The following is a 16,356-nucleotide window of genomic DNA, read 5'->3' as shown; positions in this document are numbered from 1 at the left end:
CCACAGCAGGAGTAAAAGTTGGTTGGTTCACAATGACATTAATAGTTAGGTGAAAGGAGTTCCTCTCCATGTTTCATTCCTGTCTTTTTCAAGGATCCTCCCCCTAAGCAATGTGTCCCAGCCAGGAATCCAATCCAGCACATGATGCATTTACAGCTTCCTTCACATTTAACAACTGAAATTCAATCATTAATTCTGCTGCTGTACCCAGCTTAAATGTGTTATGAACTACAGCATGAGTGGGTTCTCTTAGACCATAGCATGAGATAGATTCAGCTTGAGATAGGGCTCCTCTGTTTCTTCTCCAAGATGTTCTCCTGCCCAAGGGTGGATTTCATGTTTTTTTTAGTCACAGGGTGAAGTAGTTAAAAGGGGAATCAGAACCTGGCCTAGCAGGTTAATTGCAGTTCATCTGTGCTAAAAACTGGCATTTTTGGATTGAGATGAGAATGGAAAACCCGTTGAAGCAACTGGAGCCACAGGCATGTGCCAAAGCCTTGGTCAGATGGAGCTTGCTGGCACAGATCTTGCTAGGGAGGTGTGGCAGCAGGATGCACCTGGCAGTACCAGGAAGGGGAGAACTTTTGTCAGGATGAGAAAGACTTCCATCACATCCAGCAGAAGGATGGGGAATGGCAAACTGCCAACCACAGTGTGGCTATCCCCACCCCCTGTCAGTAACTTGGCTGAGATGGAGCCCGGTGTGGCGCAGGCATGGGCAGCATGTGAGCAGGGATTCTTGGCTGGATGTAGGGGCTGAGCTCTGTCTGAATTCCCTTCTGCAGACCCAGAGTAACAAACAGCAGAAGCAGATGTGTTTCAAGGGTGAGCGTGTGATGTGGATCCAGCCCACGACTCTCAATGAACTGGTGGCTCTCAAATCCCAGTACCCCAATGCCAAACTTGTTGTGGGGAACACAGAAGTGGGTAAGAGAAAGAGCTGATGCTTATCATGAACAGTTGGAAAACCTTCCATTAAGTATTTTGTGAGAACAGTGCAAATGGAAACCTATTTCATGTCATTGCTTTTAAAAACCTATTTATTTTCAGGTTGTGTGTAGGAACAGATTTAATCTACCTGAGAAGAAAATCTCACAGTGAATGTTTTTCTCCATTCTTTGCTGTGGCAGGTGTAAAAAATGCTATTCCAGATCTCTGAGCCTTTGTGGAATTTTGAGGAGAGGGAAGTGACACAGCATGAAATGTCCCCATAATGAAATTAATTCAGTTGTGAAAGCTTCGTTTTGAAGGACTTTTCAGTGAGAAAATTCTCAAGACTTGAAATCTTACTGCCTTCTCACACCAAATAGAGACTTTTGAAAACATAAGTGATGAGGAGGAGAGTTCAGACATATTTAGTAATTCTGTTGTCTGGAGCAACTGGTTCATGAAATAATTTCTAAATGTTGTAGGGCTTATTGTATTAATTTTCCTTTCTTGAAGGACTATGTGCAGCAGTAGCCATGTCACAGGTACCAAACAGTGTCTTTTCCTTAAGGTATTGAGATGAGGTTAAAGAACTTCCTGTATCCAGTGATAATAGCACCAGCATGGATCCCTGAAATGAATGCTGTTCAGCACACTGAAACAGGTGAGCAAAAAAGAGACAGAACACCTGTGAGGTGAGTGGGGACTCCATGGAAGAATAAAGAGGGTGTGAAGGAAAATCCCCAGATTAAAGATTTTTTTCTGTATATGTTATACCTTTCCCATTTTCCCACTGGAAATCAAGTGAGTGATGTGTAAAAAAGTGAGCTGGGCATGTTTAGCCCAGAGAAAAGGAGGTTCAGGAGTGACCTTATCACTTTCTAGAACTCCCTGAAAGGAGGGTGTAGCAAGGTGGGGGTCAGGCTCTTCTCCCAGGTAACAAGTGACAGGACAAGACTCAGACTCTGCCAGGAGATATTCAGATTGGCATCAGGAAGAATTTCTTCACTTGAAAGCATGGTCTAGCTGGGCTGCCCATGGAGGTAGTGGAGTCACCATGCCTAGAAGTGTTCAAGAAATGACTGGATGTGACTTTTGGTGCTGTGGTTTAGCTGATGTGGTGGTGTTCAGGCAGAGGCTGGAATCAGTGATCTCTGGAGGTCTTTTCCAACCTTGACAGTTGGTCAACCTTGCAAATAGAAGTACCTAGGACAATTTAGTGCATGTGGCCCCATGTCTGGTAGGATATTTAAAGTGTGGAAACTGGAAAGGGTTGGAGTTCACCTCTCAAAGGACAGAGTAATACCTAAAGGAGGCCAATATTGTTAATAATACACTGATGCAAAAGGTGTTACTGTCATGTGGGAGACAGCACCAGCACAAGCTGTGGTTTAAAGGTGAATTTTATTCTGAGGATGTGATGTTTACGTGCAATGCATTCTAAATAGCCTGGTGTAGCTGAAGGTCTAATTGAACTCAGTGGCATCTGAGCTTTGCAGACACAGTAACTCCTTGTGTACCTCAAAATTTTGGAAAACAATGTTTCTTTTCCTTTGTTTGTTTACAGGGATCACCATCGGCGCTGCCTGTACCCTGAAGTCAGTAGAGGAGGTGATGAGGAAGGCAGTGGCAGACCTTCCTCCCTACAAAACAGAGATTTTCCAGGCTGTCCTGGAGCAGCTGCGCTGGTTTGCAGGGCCTCAGATCAGGAATGTTGCTGTAAGTGACTCAGGAGCACCAGGGGCTGGAGCTGGAAGCTCAGTCTGAGGAGCTTCCCTGCCTCAAGCAGCATTGGTGTGCCCTGTGCATCTCACAGGAGAGCGTTTGCAAACCTTGGGAAAGAAACCAGCACACAAAAATCAACCCCAGGAAGTGCTGGGGTCTCAGCTGGTGTCTGCTGCACTGGTGTCACACATGGAAACATGGCAATTCTCCAGCTCTTCCATTGCTGTTATCACCAAGTGGGGGAACTGTAGTGAGATTTGACTAATTGAACCACAAAAGGTATTTAGAGTGCTGGACAAGCTTCAGAGAAGCAGGTGTGTGTATATATAGCCATGACAACTAGGGCAGTCATAGAGTTAATGCATCAGAGCTGGCAAATTTTCCTCTAGTTTTAAAGGGAAGGTGTGCTCAAACTCCATGTCCTCAGAAAAAAATATCAAGCAAGCAGCTAAACCAACCTACCAAACAAGAACTTACGCTCCACGAGACACTGGGCCATGCATTTGTTTTGCAGCCAAACCCCTTGGGTGCTAAAAATACCCTTTTTAGTTTCATGGATCCTCCCTTAATAGCAGGTGCAGTGATTGCACAACCATGCCAAAATTCGTATGCAGTTTAAGGATAAGGTAGTCTTGATGCATTACCAAAACACTATTCTAAATCTGTTTCTGGCAAATATTAATGTTGTCTGAGACAGCATCTGATTTTGTGGGGCTTAGGTTATCTCAATTAATTAAAGGCCAAAAATTGCTTAGAACTTTAATAATTGTGATGCATTATTTTCACTCTAGGCTATTGGAGGGAACATAATGACAGCAAGCCCAATTTCTGACTTAAATCCTGTGTTAATGGCAAGTGGAAGCAAACTGACTTTGATATCAAAAGGTAAGTTAGTTACATTTCCCTGTGGCACTGAGCGGACTGGGATAGTCAGCAGTCCTCTGCCATGGGTTGATAGGTCAGGCCAGAACTTGAAAGTATAAATTAACATTATTAGTCTGAGTCTTCTGTGTTTTCACACTTTTTGAAGCTAAAGTTAGACCTAAGGTTAGCTTCCTAAAGAATTTTGAACTTCTGTGCCAGATGGAATCTCTGGTACTGTGTATATACTTACAGACACATCCTTGTGAAGAGCTGGTTAAAGATGTGTACTAATGAAAAACAATAGGCATTAAATAGTTTCTGTCACTATCGTAGTTTAATCCTTCTGGCTTATTCAGATAAAGACTGAAACGTGGGGATTTTTTTCCTAAGAAGAAAGCCAAGCGTCTCAGGGTTTTTTTTCCTTAGGAATTTTTTTTAAATATATCCTTGAAGTAACTGGACTGTCCAGTCAGTGGACTGGGTTTGTATGCAGGTTATGGAAAGGAGACAGAGTATTTAATTAGTATTGGAAACTGGCTCACCTGGAGGCTAAGCTTTCATTAGATAAAGGAGATCTGTTTTTATCAGTTTATGTACAAAGAAAATTCAATAAATTCAATATGTAGGCAGAAGCTGTCATAGAGTCTATAAATACCAAAATAAATCTCAGAAAGATTTTCCTGATTTGGAAAGAGAGTGGAAAAATGAAATCAGATACCATATCAAGAGTGATTTGTGTGGTTTGAAGACTTTTCCACACATAATATTGCCATTTTTCATTTATTCACCACTGCTGTCCCTTTGCTCTACAGAGGGCAAAAGGACAGTCACCATGGATGAGAAGTTTTTCACTGGCTACAGAAAGACAATAGTTAAGCCTGAAGAAATACTTCTCTCTGTTGAAATACCCTACAGCAAAAAGGTAAGTTTGTAAGAAAAAACTTCACTGTCTGTGGAGCTAAAATGCTGTTATTTAAGTGTAGCTTTCAAAGTTAGGCACCTTTTCCCACTCCCAAATACTTTTGTAGTCCCAAGTGGACCAGGAAGCAAGTGAATTATTTGGAGAAAATTCAGCAGCACACTTTTCTTCACAAGCAAGGGGAGCAGGGCTCTGTGATAAAGTATGGTAAGCTCAAGAATTTTTCTAGTGCAAGGAAGAGAAATTTCACTTTATCATCTGAAGCTTTTTGAGTGCATTTGGTAATGATGAGAAGTGTCAAAATGTTGTTCCCAGAGGTAGAAGTTCTGCTTGAAAAGCAGAACAGAAAAGGTTTTAGCAACTTCTGATCCACAGTTAATGTGCCAAAGATTCCTGCTTAATTTCTGTGAGCTTATATGGGAAATGAAAGGGGGAAGAGTCAGTATGGATAAAAAGGGAAGTTCAGTTTCTGCATTCTTGCAAGATGTAAACCACAAGGACTGGCTATTAGGGCGTTTTGGCTATGTGGGCTTCCAATGAGGCTGTAGCACCATAAACCACAACCGATTCAGTGTCTAAGAAGTAAAACTCTGCTTTTTCCTTTAGGGCTGAGCATATCAGACTGTAATTTTATGCTTGTGAAGGTGTTTGCCTTCTTAGGGCTTGTGGCTCCTGGTCATAAGATGCAAGGATTTGCAGTATGGTGATGCATTGTCTTTATAAATAGAAAGCACTGATTTACTTCAAGTGCCATTGTATTATGAGACAGAACAAGTAAATCCCTTGTCTATCCTCTCAATTTTTTCTATTTAACTACTAAAGGAACAAAATTATTTTATTTACGGTGTTTTTTTCACTTATTTCTGGGCAATCCTTCTTTGGTCTTGTGATAAAAGCATCACTTTTTGCCAAAATGAGGAACATGGTTGAGGTTGCCAATGGAAAGCACTGTATTCCTCCATCCATATGGCAGTGTCATGGCAATTTCACAAAACAAACAAATGTTTACAAGCAGGAGCAGTGGCTTCAGCCCTATGTAGCAGGCAAAGTTTTCTGTAATTGTGGTTTCCTCATGAATGAAAGCAGGGCTGTTTCAGCACACAGCTCGATAGTTTGGGGGTTTTTTGGGGTTTGGGTTTTTTTTTTTTTTTGGTTTTTTTTTTTTCTTTACCTTTCTTTGAAACTGATGTTATGCCTTGAATTCATGTAACTTGTCACACCAAGGATAAGACTGGCCAAACAACAGAAGGAATTAACATGCTCTGTTGCTTGCCAAGAGACCCAGGAGACACGTGATGTGATGTGATGGCTCACTTACCTACACTCCAAGTGAGGAAAGGTCATGAGTGCCTTTCCTCCCCCAAGACTCCGAATGAAGAAAATTAAGGTGTCCTGTGAGGACTGAAGGCAACATTGCCCTCTTGTTGCAATCCTGCTATTGGAAATCTCTTGATTATGCAGTGAGAGAGGAGGCTGCTGTTTCTCCTCTTTGAAAGCTAATTGTTTTAGCAAACAGAGTGGCAGAACGTCCTCACTGGGAGGATGCTATTGATGCTCCTCTGCTATTATCTGCTGGCTGCTGAGTAATTATTTGGATTCAGGAAATGAAGCACCCCCTTCAGTTATATCTCCAGTAACAAGTGCTTGATGCACAAAAGGGGCCTCTTGTGAAACTGTTGTCATTGTCAAGAGGAGAGAAATTGTTCTGTCTGATAATGACAGAATTGCTGTCCACTTCAGATTAGAGGTAATTAATGAAGCAGACTGCTGTGCTGTGTGGAGTCACTTGGAGAGAAGAAATGTGTCAGAAAACTCTGCAGAAGGGCAGTGAAAAGACGTCAGATCTGATTCCTCTCTTAGCCCGCAGGGTGCCTGAACAGCAATTTGTCCTCACCTGCAGCACAGGCAGGTACTGAGAGGACTGACCATGCTGTGGCTCCAGGGTGTCACCATTGCATGGTGCATCCTGGTAAAGTGTTAATCTCATATTTACAGCCACTCTTCATAAGGGAGCTGCTGAGTTTTGGGCACTGCAGTTGCTGGTGCATTTACAAGAATTTCCTTGCTCTGTGGAGACCTGGATGGTAACTGAGAATTCTGTTTCCTGTAACAGATTAAATTTTCTTTTAGTAATTATTCTGGTCTACTGAATAGACTGAATTATTAATACTGAATTATTCTGGTCTACTCTAGAACTGAGAGACATTTGTGATGACTGATTTCAACACTTGCAGATTTCAAAGACTTCTGAAGGGAAGAGGTTTAGGACATGGATTTTACTGATCAGACTTTCCAGCTTAGCAGCCTGTGAGGAAGAAAAACTTGTTGAGAAACTGTAATTTTGTTTATGCACAAACAATCTGTCTTGGTTCTTCCTCTTGAAATATGGAAAAATGTGACAGGCACGAGCAGATCTCTGTCAAATCTTGTTTCCCACACAGTCCTAGGCTTGGTAACATCCACTGAACTGATAGATTAGAAATTAATCACTGAATTATGTGAAAATAAACAGCGCTGCCTGAACAAACATGTCCTGCACAATGAATCAACCAGATACTGTTGCCTGGAATAGCTCATGCACTTAGAGATAGGTAAACAGCTTGTCCACATTTTCACTCCAAAGCATGCCAAGGTAGAGGATAAAGAAATGTTTTCCTGTTTTTCAGGGTGAATACTTCTCAGCTTTCAAGCAGGCTTCCCGTCGTGAGGATGACATTGCTATTGTGACCTGTGGGCTGAGAGTCCTCTTCCAAGATGGCACAAGCAGAGTGCAGGAGATAAAACTAAGCTATGGAGGAATGGCTCCTACCACTGTCCTGGCACTAAAAACTTGCAAGGAGCTCACTGGCAGGTAGGAATTTTTCCTGTGATAAAGGTTGTCTCATGGAACAGTGCGGATTTTTACAGGAGCATTTTAAACATCTAAAACATCCGAAATGCTCTCTAAAAGTACATCAAAAGAGAAAGGGGAAGAAGTATAATAATGCTTCTGCAGCAGTGTGTTTTGTGTAATGCCTTGCTTACTCCAGTATGCCTTACCCTCAAAGATCCATGCCATTCCCTCATTCAGAGAGACATTTTCTTTCCAAATTCACTCGTCAGTTGAAGTGGACAGCAGCTAGATGTATTCATGACCTACAAAACTGGGTTCATTTCAAATTGGACGGAAAAATCAGGGTTTTTATCATGCAATAGCTTTGCCATATCTTTACGGAAGGTAACATGAGCCCAAGATGACAGCAAAGCTCACACATGTGCTATTAACAGATAAAACTGCTAGCTGTTGCTTGACAGCTCACGGTAACAGCACGAAGCTGTGTCAGGGCATGTTTAGGTTGGATATCAGGGGAAAAGTTTCTTCACCCAGAGGGTGGTTGGGCACTGGAGCAGGCTCCCCAGGGTAGTGGTCACAGCACCAAGCCTGACAGAGTTGAAGAAGCCTTTGGACAATGCTCTCAGGCACTTGGTGTGACACTTGGGCTGTTCTGTGCAAAGCCAGGAGCTGGACTGGATGATCCAGTCTCAAGCTGTGCCAAGGGAGATACAGTCTAGAATTAAGGAGGAAGTTTTTCACAGAAAGAGTGGTCAAAAACTGAAATCATCTACCCAGGGAGGTGGTGGAGTCACCATCCCTTGATGTGTTTAAGGGAAGACTGGATGTGGCACTTAGTGCCATGATCTAGTTGAAGTGTTAGAACATGGGTTGGACTCAATGATCTTAAAGGTCTCTTCCAACCTAAAAATTCTGTGATTCTGTGATCCTGATGGGCCCCTTCCAGTTCAATATATTCAGAAGAGTTAGCCTGCCCTGGTGAATTTAGGTCTGACAAGGTCTCTGTGTCCCCTTGCAGAGACTGGAATGAGAAGCTGCTGCAGGATGCCTGTCGCCTGCTGTCGGCTGAGATGGATCTGTCTCCCTCAGCTCCTGGGGGCATGGTGGATTTCCGACGCACCCTCACCCTCAGCTTCTTCTTCAAGTTCTACCTGACAGTCCTTCAGAAGCTGAGCAAGAGTGGCACTGTGAGTGCTCCTTGGCAAGGAGAACCTCTTTGTGTTGCCTTGGTGGGGGAGGCACGGGGAGAGTTCAGATTTGAGCAGAGTCCCACCTGATAACAAAACCCATGCTGCAATAGCTGCCAGGGCTGCCCTACTGCTTGCATAACAGTGACTTGTGTGTCTTCCCACTTGCTTCCTTGTGGCTCTGTGGTTCACAGGATGATTCCTGGGCTTCTCCCATTTGCTGCATTACAAGTGGTCTTGTGGCTCTGTGGTTGTTCTTGGCACAGAGCCTGAGCCTCGCTCACCTTTAACTCAGTAGATTATGGATTACCTTAAGTGGGAAATGGAGAATGGCAAGTATCCTGAGCCACTAGGGAATGTGAGAAAGGAGTTGGAAGAGAAGGTGATTTTCTTTAATATGTCTCTGGCAGAAAACTATGTGTGAGCCTATACCTTCAAACTACATCAGTGCTACAGAGCTGTTTCACAAAGATCCCATTGCAAATGCCCAGCTCTTCCAAGTAAGTAGCAGTGTCAGCATGACATAAATGCAGACTTTTCTGTAGCTCAAACTGTACTTCTTATCTTCTTGTCTCCCTAAGTATGGTCATCACATAAACTTCGATAATGCCATGCATGCAGCTTGTATTTGGGTCTCAATCCTTTTTTCATTTTTGGATGCTATTCTTTCCTATTATTGCCCAAGAGAGCCCAAGCTTTCTCTGTTGCTGAGGGCTCTATAAAAATTGCTTTTCTTTCTGTACCCAGCTCTATATCCAAACTGAAATTCCCCTTTGTTTTCCCTAGTTACAGCCAGCCTTTCTTGGCATCCCTCAGGCTTCATACTCGTGTATCTTCTTTCTTATTTCTCTGTAAGTGACCCAATCACTTCAGCTTTGAGAGTAGCATCCAGTTTCAGAACTTGAGCTTTCTTATGCAAGATGTGAAATCAAACCCTTCCCTTCCCATAGCAATTTCAAAACCCAAACTACTTTCACTTCATTCCCTACAGCTCCCCTCTGTGTAGCCACACCCTGTGGCACCTTGTTTACCTTCCTTTCACACAGGACTGAGCCCTCATTTACTAGAATGTCCCACAGTGCTCTTTGCCCTCCCATCAATGCTTCCATCCCCTTCCACCCAAGCCAGCAGCAGTCAGCCATGTGTTTTACTCCAGGAAGTGCCCAAGGGGCAGGCAGTGGAGGACATGGTGGGCAGGCCTCTGGTGCACGTTTCAGCAGCCAAACAAGCCAGTGGAGAGGCTGTGTACTGTGATGACATCCCCCACCACGAGAATGAGCTGTACCTGACGCTGGTGACCAGCACCAAGGCCCACGCTAAGATCCTGTAAGTGCTGCTTCTCCCTTCCAAATGTTGGAAGCATCCTGTTCCTGGTGGCTTGGAAAGCATCAATCTGTCAGGGTGTGGGTGAGGGAAAGGTTTTGCTTAGGTGGAAACTCTAGTTCTTTGCACATTGTTACATGGAGGCGAGCTCTGTGTGTGTGTGACAGCTGCCTTGCAAGCTGTCAGTGGGAATGTGAGGGAACCAACACCGAACTTGGGCTTTGCTGAAGCACAAAAGCCCTCAGCCTAGGCCAAACTTTTTGCTTTTCCCATCTCTTATACTCAGGCATGCAGGATTAAAAAGGAGCAGGGTAGGAGAGCACCACAGAGGTTGGGATGTCATTTTGATCACTAACTGGAGCATGCAGCTTGAAGATTCTCCTTCTACCTGCCTGCAATTCTACCAGCTGTCCTGCTGGTGGGTCAGCTGTGGGCACTGGGCTTTGCCTTGCACAGTGCCTGCCTGCACTGGCTCTGATCAAGCCCTCTGCAGAGAAGTCATTTGTGAATTGGCTTCAGCTGTGAGATGTAGCCCTGTTTGTGCTTGGTGGACAGGCCAGAATTTGGAAGTGCAGCTGTCTCAGAAAACATCTTGTCCGTCCAGGGCATGACTGGTACCTAATTTATAACAGTAGTGAATAACCAACTCCTAAAGGCCAATCCTGGCAGGTAATGCCATCCATATTCTCATATGGATTTTAATGCTGTCATATTGCAGGACTGGCTGCCCCCACAAACCCTAATTTTGTTTATGTGGTGGTGGTTCTGCAGGCTCTCATCTGCCCTCAGCTGCTTTGATGTGGGTCACTCTGTGTTCCACTGCCTTGTGTCATCCTCAACAGGCTTTCCAAGTGCTGTTCATTCCTTAGGCAACGCTTCCTGCCTAGTTAGGCTTCCTGTGCAGAGCTTTCCCATTGTGCCATGGGATGCACAGATGCAGTAATTGGCTCTCAGGTTATGAAAGAAACTGCTCTGTTCATCACAGTTAATTTTTAGGTGCTGCCATGTGCAATGCAGACACTTAAGTGTTGTTACTGCCACCAGGGCAGATGGGGAGATAGAGAAGGCATCCCATCCATGCCTGTGTCCACAACATGCAGTGTTTTCTAGAAGCTGCTGTACACATTCCCTTGCATTTATGTTGAGTGCATATATTTCAGGCTGGGAGTCTGTAGCATTCTGCAGAGGAAGTAGGAGAATATTTAATCAGGGGACAAAAGTATCAACCTATGGTTTTGGCAGTCAAAATATTGACTCTGAAAGCTTCCACTTCATCCTAGTCAGATTTTGAGCACCAAATGTAAATCAGACTCCAGCTGCCTCTGCATTTGTAACTAAGGGAAAGTGTTAGGGGGTTGTTTGTGAGCTACTGCTGCAGAAACATAGGAAAGAGACCTTCCTAAAGAAAAAGAGCATTTTGAGTTCCTGCTGTCTAGGGGCTCATGTGGGAAAGTTCATTCATACATTTAATGTCTTTTTCAAACACTTTGTGGCTCACTGGGATGTATTAACAGCTGCTTTCAGGCACAGTTTATGTCAAAGTTTTAGGAATCTAAACAAGTTGCTGAAAAAATTGCAACGATTTATAGAAGGCAATAAATCATTCAGCCAGCAAAATCAAAGCCACAGTACTTCTATTCACAGCTGTTTCTCTGTAAAATCAATGTACAGAATATTGCAAAAGGATCCTGAAACTCTTTCATAATATATTTTTACGAAGTTCTCAATGTAAAAATTAAATTATATTACCCTTTTTTAGTTATTTTGTCACTGAGTTTTAAATCTATATATAATTGAAGCAGACAAGTATTTTGGGTGGATACCTTTGCTGATTACCAAAGAAAGCCTTTCATGAAGGTTTTTGTCTTTTTGAGCATCACTTCTTTTGCATCTTGTTAAAAGCCCTGAAGCTTCCTTATGATTGATCCTCAACAATTTCTCTCTGACTCCCCCATGGCAGATGATACATGTCTGCACTAAAATTTCATATTTATCCATATTCTTGCCATAATGGCAGCTAAGAAGACAGTGGGGGCACAGCATCACTAACACCAACTTGGTATCAAAGAATCTTTAGTACGTGTGGCAACTGGATCAAGGTCAGATATGTCTTGGGGAAAAGATGTAGGGCATAGTCCCAAGAAGCAGGGTGCTGATCAGTCTCACAGTCAGGATTAACATTTTCATATAGATCCCAAATTATTTTAGTCTCATATGTTATGCTGTCACAGTCTCACATGATATTCATGTGGCATAGCCAAACTCGAGGAAATCAGGCCTGAATTTGTATTGGAATCTCATAATCGCTTACACAAAGAAAAAATGAGAAATAACACTATCTCTTCTTCTTTCCTTAGTTCTATAGATGCATCTGAAGCTCAGAGTGTTCCTGGGTTTGTGTGTTTTGTCTCTGCCAAGGATGTTCCTGGCAGTAACGTCACTGGCATCGCTAATGATGAGACTGTCTTTGCTGAGGATGTGGTATGTAGCTAAAAACAGCCTTTTTCAATCTTGCTGCTCAGGATGTAACATTGCTCATACTGTCAAGTCCTCTACCTTATACAGAGCTAATTCTAACTGCACTGGGGTCAATAGAAATCTATAAGGGCCAAGTCCCTTTGCCCTATGCCACTCTCCTCTGTCGTCTCCACAGTTCTTCTCTAAGCTGCAGCCCCCTGGGACAGGCTCACTCACTCCAAATTTGCTTGTGATTATTCTCCCTGGGTGCTGATTTCTAATAGACTGGTCTGAACAAGCTGCATAAAAGGAATAGATAAAGAGAATGATCATGAGTCTCTCATGGTAAGTGCAAACACACACCCCAGTGATGGTGGGTCCCAATCTTGCCTGTAGGTCACCTGTGTGGGCCATATCATCGGTGCAGTCCTGGCAGACACACAGGAGCATTCCAGGAGAGCAGCTAAAGCTGTGAAGATCAAGTATGAAGAACTTGAACCTATTGTCACAATTCAGGTAAGATGGCTCAGTTCTGCAGCTGGCTTGGGACCCTCTGCTGTCCAGTTCTGTTCTCACACACATGGTTACTGAGCCCCACGTTTTGTTTGTGTTTGTGGGTGCAACAGGACACTGATAGAAGGAATCATTTGTGTATTTAAATATGAAGAGGGTACATCTTTGGTGTCCTGCTGATTTAGAGTACATTAACTTTTTCTGTGCTATTTAAAGCTGAAACAAATAAATCAAGCTCGGGGAGATAATGTTGTGCTCAACAGAAAATTGTTTAAATAAACAAGGTTACTGTGAGTAACATTCTTGCACACAGAAGCTTGGTTTTAATATTCTCTGGTCTGACCCTGCTGGCTTCATTGATATCCATTCCCTCTTCATTCTGTCATTTATAACAAGAAATAATAAGGTGTGAAAATGTCTTTTCTGGCTCTGTCACTGCACTGCTTCTCTGAGATTTCTGTAGACCACTTGGCTAGTTTCTAAGCTGATGAAATTAATTTTCAGGAGTTCACTCCCTGCTGTGAACTGAATGGCCACAGTCTTTAAGTGGCTTTTCTCAAAGATGAAGAAATTAATATCAACAATGCATGATCATTTCATGCTTTTTTAACTAGAAAATTTGCTGACAATGTCTCCTTATGAGACAGTAAAAGCAAATGATAATACCTGCACAGCATTCATTTCTAGAAATGAGAAAGAAAAATGTATGAAGCCATTTTTAGTGGAGAAATTAGAAACACAGGATTCTAATGAAAGGTTTTTAACAGTCAGTATTTCATACCATGTATTTTGTAATGAATTTTACATGAAATTGTATTAATGTAAATAGAGTTTGTGCACTGTCTGGTGCAGACATTGGTACTGTCATCTGAGGACAGAGATTTGGGGTTGTTTGGGTGATTTGTGGATTAACAAACAATGTGTGAGACCTTTGCCTTTTCTGAGGCTTCTAGTTGTTCATTCACCCAGGGAACATGAGAGTGGAGCCAAAAACGTGCTGGTGTTTTTTTGGGTTTGTTGCTTAATATTTGGTGGGGGTAGTTTTCATCATGGAGAGCTTCAGTTTTGGCAAAAGGAAAATGCCTTTGTTAAACTTCCCTTATATACTTCCCTCTCTATTAGCTCAGAAGTGAGCTACTTCTGCACTTCTCATCTGAGAGGTTTCATTTTCTCTTTTTATTTCTCTTTTTTTAAAATTTTTTTCCCCCTTTCTCCCACCCTATGGGCTACAGACAAGAGTTAATGTAAGTTGTAAGTTATGAAGTTATAGCTGTGGTGGTTACAGGCCTTGAGGTTCTGGATCCACAATGTAAAACAAGTCACAAGGAGTAACTTAAGATTGTCCAACTATGGTGGTGTTGGTTGTGAAATTGCTTTGTTGCCAGAAGTTATTTTCTATTGCTTTTAGTCAAGTCTCTTGGCTACTACCATAGAAAGTGTCTGATAAGTTCTTGTGCTTTTTATCTTGGGTATTTCTTCTTCATTTAGAGGAAGGTTTGATTTCATTCCACTTAGACAAAAATGTCCTTGTGTCTTTCTGTTTCCTAGGAAGCGATTGAGAAAAAATCTTTCTTTAAGGATATAAAGAGGATTAATAAGGGAGATGTGAAGAAAGGATTTGAAGAATCTGATCACATTTTGGAGGGTGAGAATAAGCATTAATAATTCTTTTGAAGTAGTATAGTTTGTGACAAAAGAAGTCAACTTCCTTTTTTTCATATGATACTGAGAGTAAGGCGTGCAGGACTAAATAAATTTCATATAAATTTCAGACTGATATACAAATTTTATTGTTTCAAACAGACCTGGATGCTGCCAGCTGTGCCCCCAGAAAACACTCTTTTCAATGAAAGCACACATTTTTCTTGAGCAAATATTCTACAAACTGGTTTTTTTTTATTTTCTGAAAATTTTCCCTGTCCATACATAGTCTGATCTAAATCTTATAGACTGCTAATTTCCTTTAATCTGGTGTATGGCTGTACCTTAGGCAAATGGGCCACAATGAACAGAGAAAGGAGCTTGTTTCTGACATTTAATTGTGTATAGCATGAGTGGAAATTGTACCCTCAGCACTGCCAGGTAAAATCACATGCAGTGATAGAGAACTGATTCCCAGTTAGCTCATCTTGAGGTATTTTGGGTTTCTATTTTTGTTCTCCTGTTTCAAAGTCTGTAATCTTGTATTTTATCTACTCAGCTAGACTATACTTGATTTATTTTTATTCTTATCTCAGTGGTGTTATTGAGGCAGTCTTGAAAGGCACCAAGTACTGCATCTCCAGAGATGCTGGATCAATGGCATGGTGTGCAGAATTTTGTTTTTGAAATGCCAGCCACTTGTGTTTTATAATTAAGATTTATAGAAAGTGGAAAGGAAGCATGTATTGAATTTTTATCATGTTTTGTTGTTTTGTTTTGAGTTTATTTTTTTGTTGTTTTTTTAGACATTGAACCAGAAGTGTCAATTTTAGAGCTAGTGATATCCAGTGCTGGGCAAAGCAAAGGGTTGTCACTTAACACATGTACAGGAGGCAGTTGATTGAAGACAACATGTGATGGGTGACACCTTATAACACCAGGGATGCCCTTTCTGTGGGGCATTTATTTCCATTTTCTAGGAGAGATGTACCTTGGTGGGCAGGAGCATTTCTACCTGGAAACTCACTGTACTTTGGCTGTGCCAAAGGGAGAAGATGGTGAGATGGAACTCTTTGTGTCAACTCAAAACCCGATGAAGACACAGGTACTTCTCATTAACTTGGTGCCAAAAAGGCATTTGTTTCCCAGTTTCAGACTAGATGAATGGTGGTTTTATAGTTGCTCTTACTTTATTCTTCAATTAAAAACCACATAGGCTAAGAGTTGGGTATGGGATCTAAAGCCTTTATCCATCCTGCATCTCCTTCCAGGTGACAGGGATATTTCTGTTGGCAACATATCTTTGTTAGGAGGGATTATGTGCTTAGCCCTTTCTGGGGAGGGTCCCAGCTGCTCAGGAGACACAATGCTTGAATGACACATCAGAAAGAGAGGTGGTGAAACCACTGGCTGTGCACCAGCTCTCCCATTCCATGAGATTGGCTACTGGCACCATGGGGTGTCCTTGTTCCGTTTACTGCCTCACCAAGAGTGTCCAAAGGTCTCTCTATGCAGTGAGGGTGGTATGGATGTCAAAACCTGTGCTAAATGAGACCTGTGCCTGGGTTACCTCATCTTGTGTCAGTCTTTTCCTGAATCTGACCCTGTGTGCTGCAGCACCGTGCCTTTTCCCCTCAGAGATCAAATGCAGGGTTTATTGGCTCCCATTCCATCAAATCCAATGTTTGCACTGTTGAAATGGTTTCAGGAAGGCAATGTGTTGGCATTTAGTTCCTAACACCTGCTGAGCTCCCTACATGTCCTGCTGTTTTGTTTTTCTTTAGGAGTTTGCTGCCAATGCACTGGGAGTGCCTTCAAATCGGGTTGTGGTTCGAGTGAAAAGAATGGGAGGAGGATTTGGAGGAAAAGAGACTAGGAGTACAATTTTGACATCTGTAGTGGCTGTTGCAGCCTTCAAGTAAGTTTAGATGTGGGGGAAGAGGGATTTTTTTTCCTTCAGACTGTTC

General features: G+C 42.4%; 1 protein-coding gene across 1 annotated transcript in view; it reads left to right on the top strand.

The window, feature by feature from the left end:
• Window positions 1–16,356, top strand: part of XDH (xanthine dehydrogenase) — a 47,981-nt gene that overhangs the window by 16,996 nt on the left and 14,629 nt on the right. Inside the window, exons 10-23 of the mRNA XM_058019462.1 lie at window positions 786–927; window positions 1,499–1,591; window positions 2,495–2,646; window positions 3,444–3,537; window positions 4,329–4,438; window positions 7,102–7,286; window positions 8,287–8,455; window positions 8,866–8,955; window positions 9,612–9,781; window positions 12,136–12,259; window positions 12,632–12,751; window positions 14,297–14,393; window positions 15,370–15,494; window positions 16,174–16,307. Of these exons, the coding sequence (XP_057875445.1) occupies window positions 786–927; window positions 1,499–1,591; window positions 2,495–2,646; window positions 3,444–3,537; window positions 4,329–4,438; window positions 7,102–7,286; window positions 8,287–8,455; window positions 8,866–8,955; window positions 9,612–9,781; window positions 12,136–12,259; window positions 12,632–12,751; window positions 14,297–14,393; window positions 15,370–15,494; window positions 16,174–16,307 (1,805 nt within the window). The remainder of the gene's footprint in view (window positions 1–785; window positions 928–1,498; window positions 1,592–2,494; window positions 2,647–3,443; window positions 3,538–4,328; window positions 4,439–7,101; window positions 7,287–8,286; window positions 8,456–8,865; window positions 8,956–9,611; window positions 9,782–12,135; window positions 12,260–12,631; window positions 12,752–14,296; window positions 14,394–15,369; window positions 15,495–16,173; window positions 16,308–16,356) is intronic.

This window comes from Melospiza georgiana, chromosome 3 (genome assembly GCF_028018845.1).
Source record: "Melospiza georgiana isolate bMelGeo1 chromosome 3, bMelGeo1.pri, whole genome shotgun sequence".
Taxonomy (NCBI): domain Eukaryota; kingdom Metazoa; phylum Chordata; class Aves; order Passeriformes; family Passerellidae; genus Melospiza; species Melospiza georgiana.
Note: the sequence above shows the minus strand (reverse complement) of the source record. Positions and strands in the feature narration are given on the sequence as shown.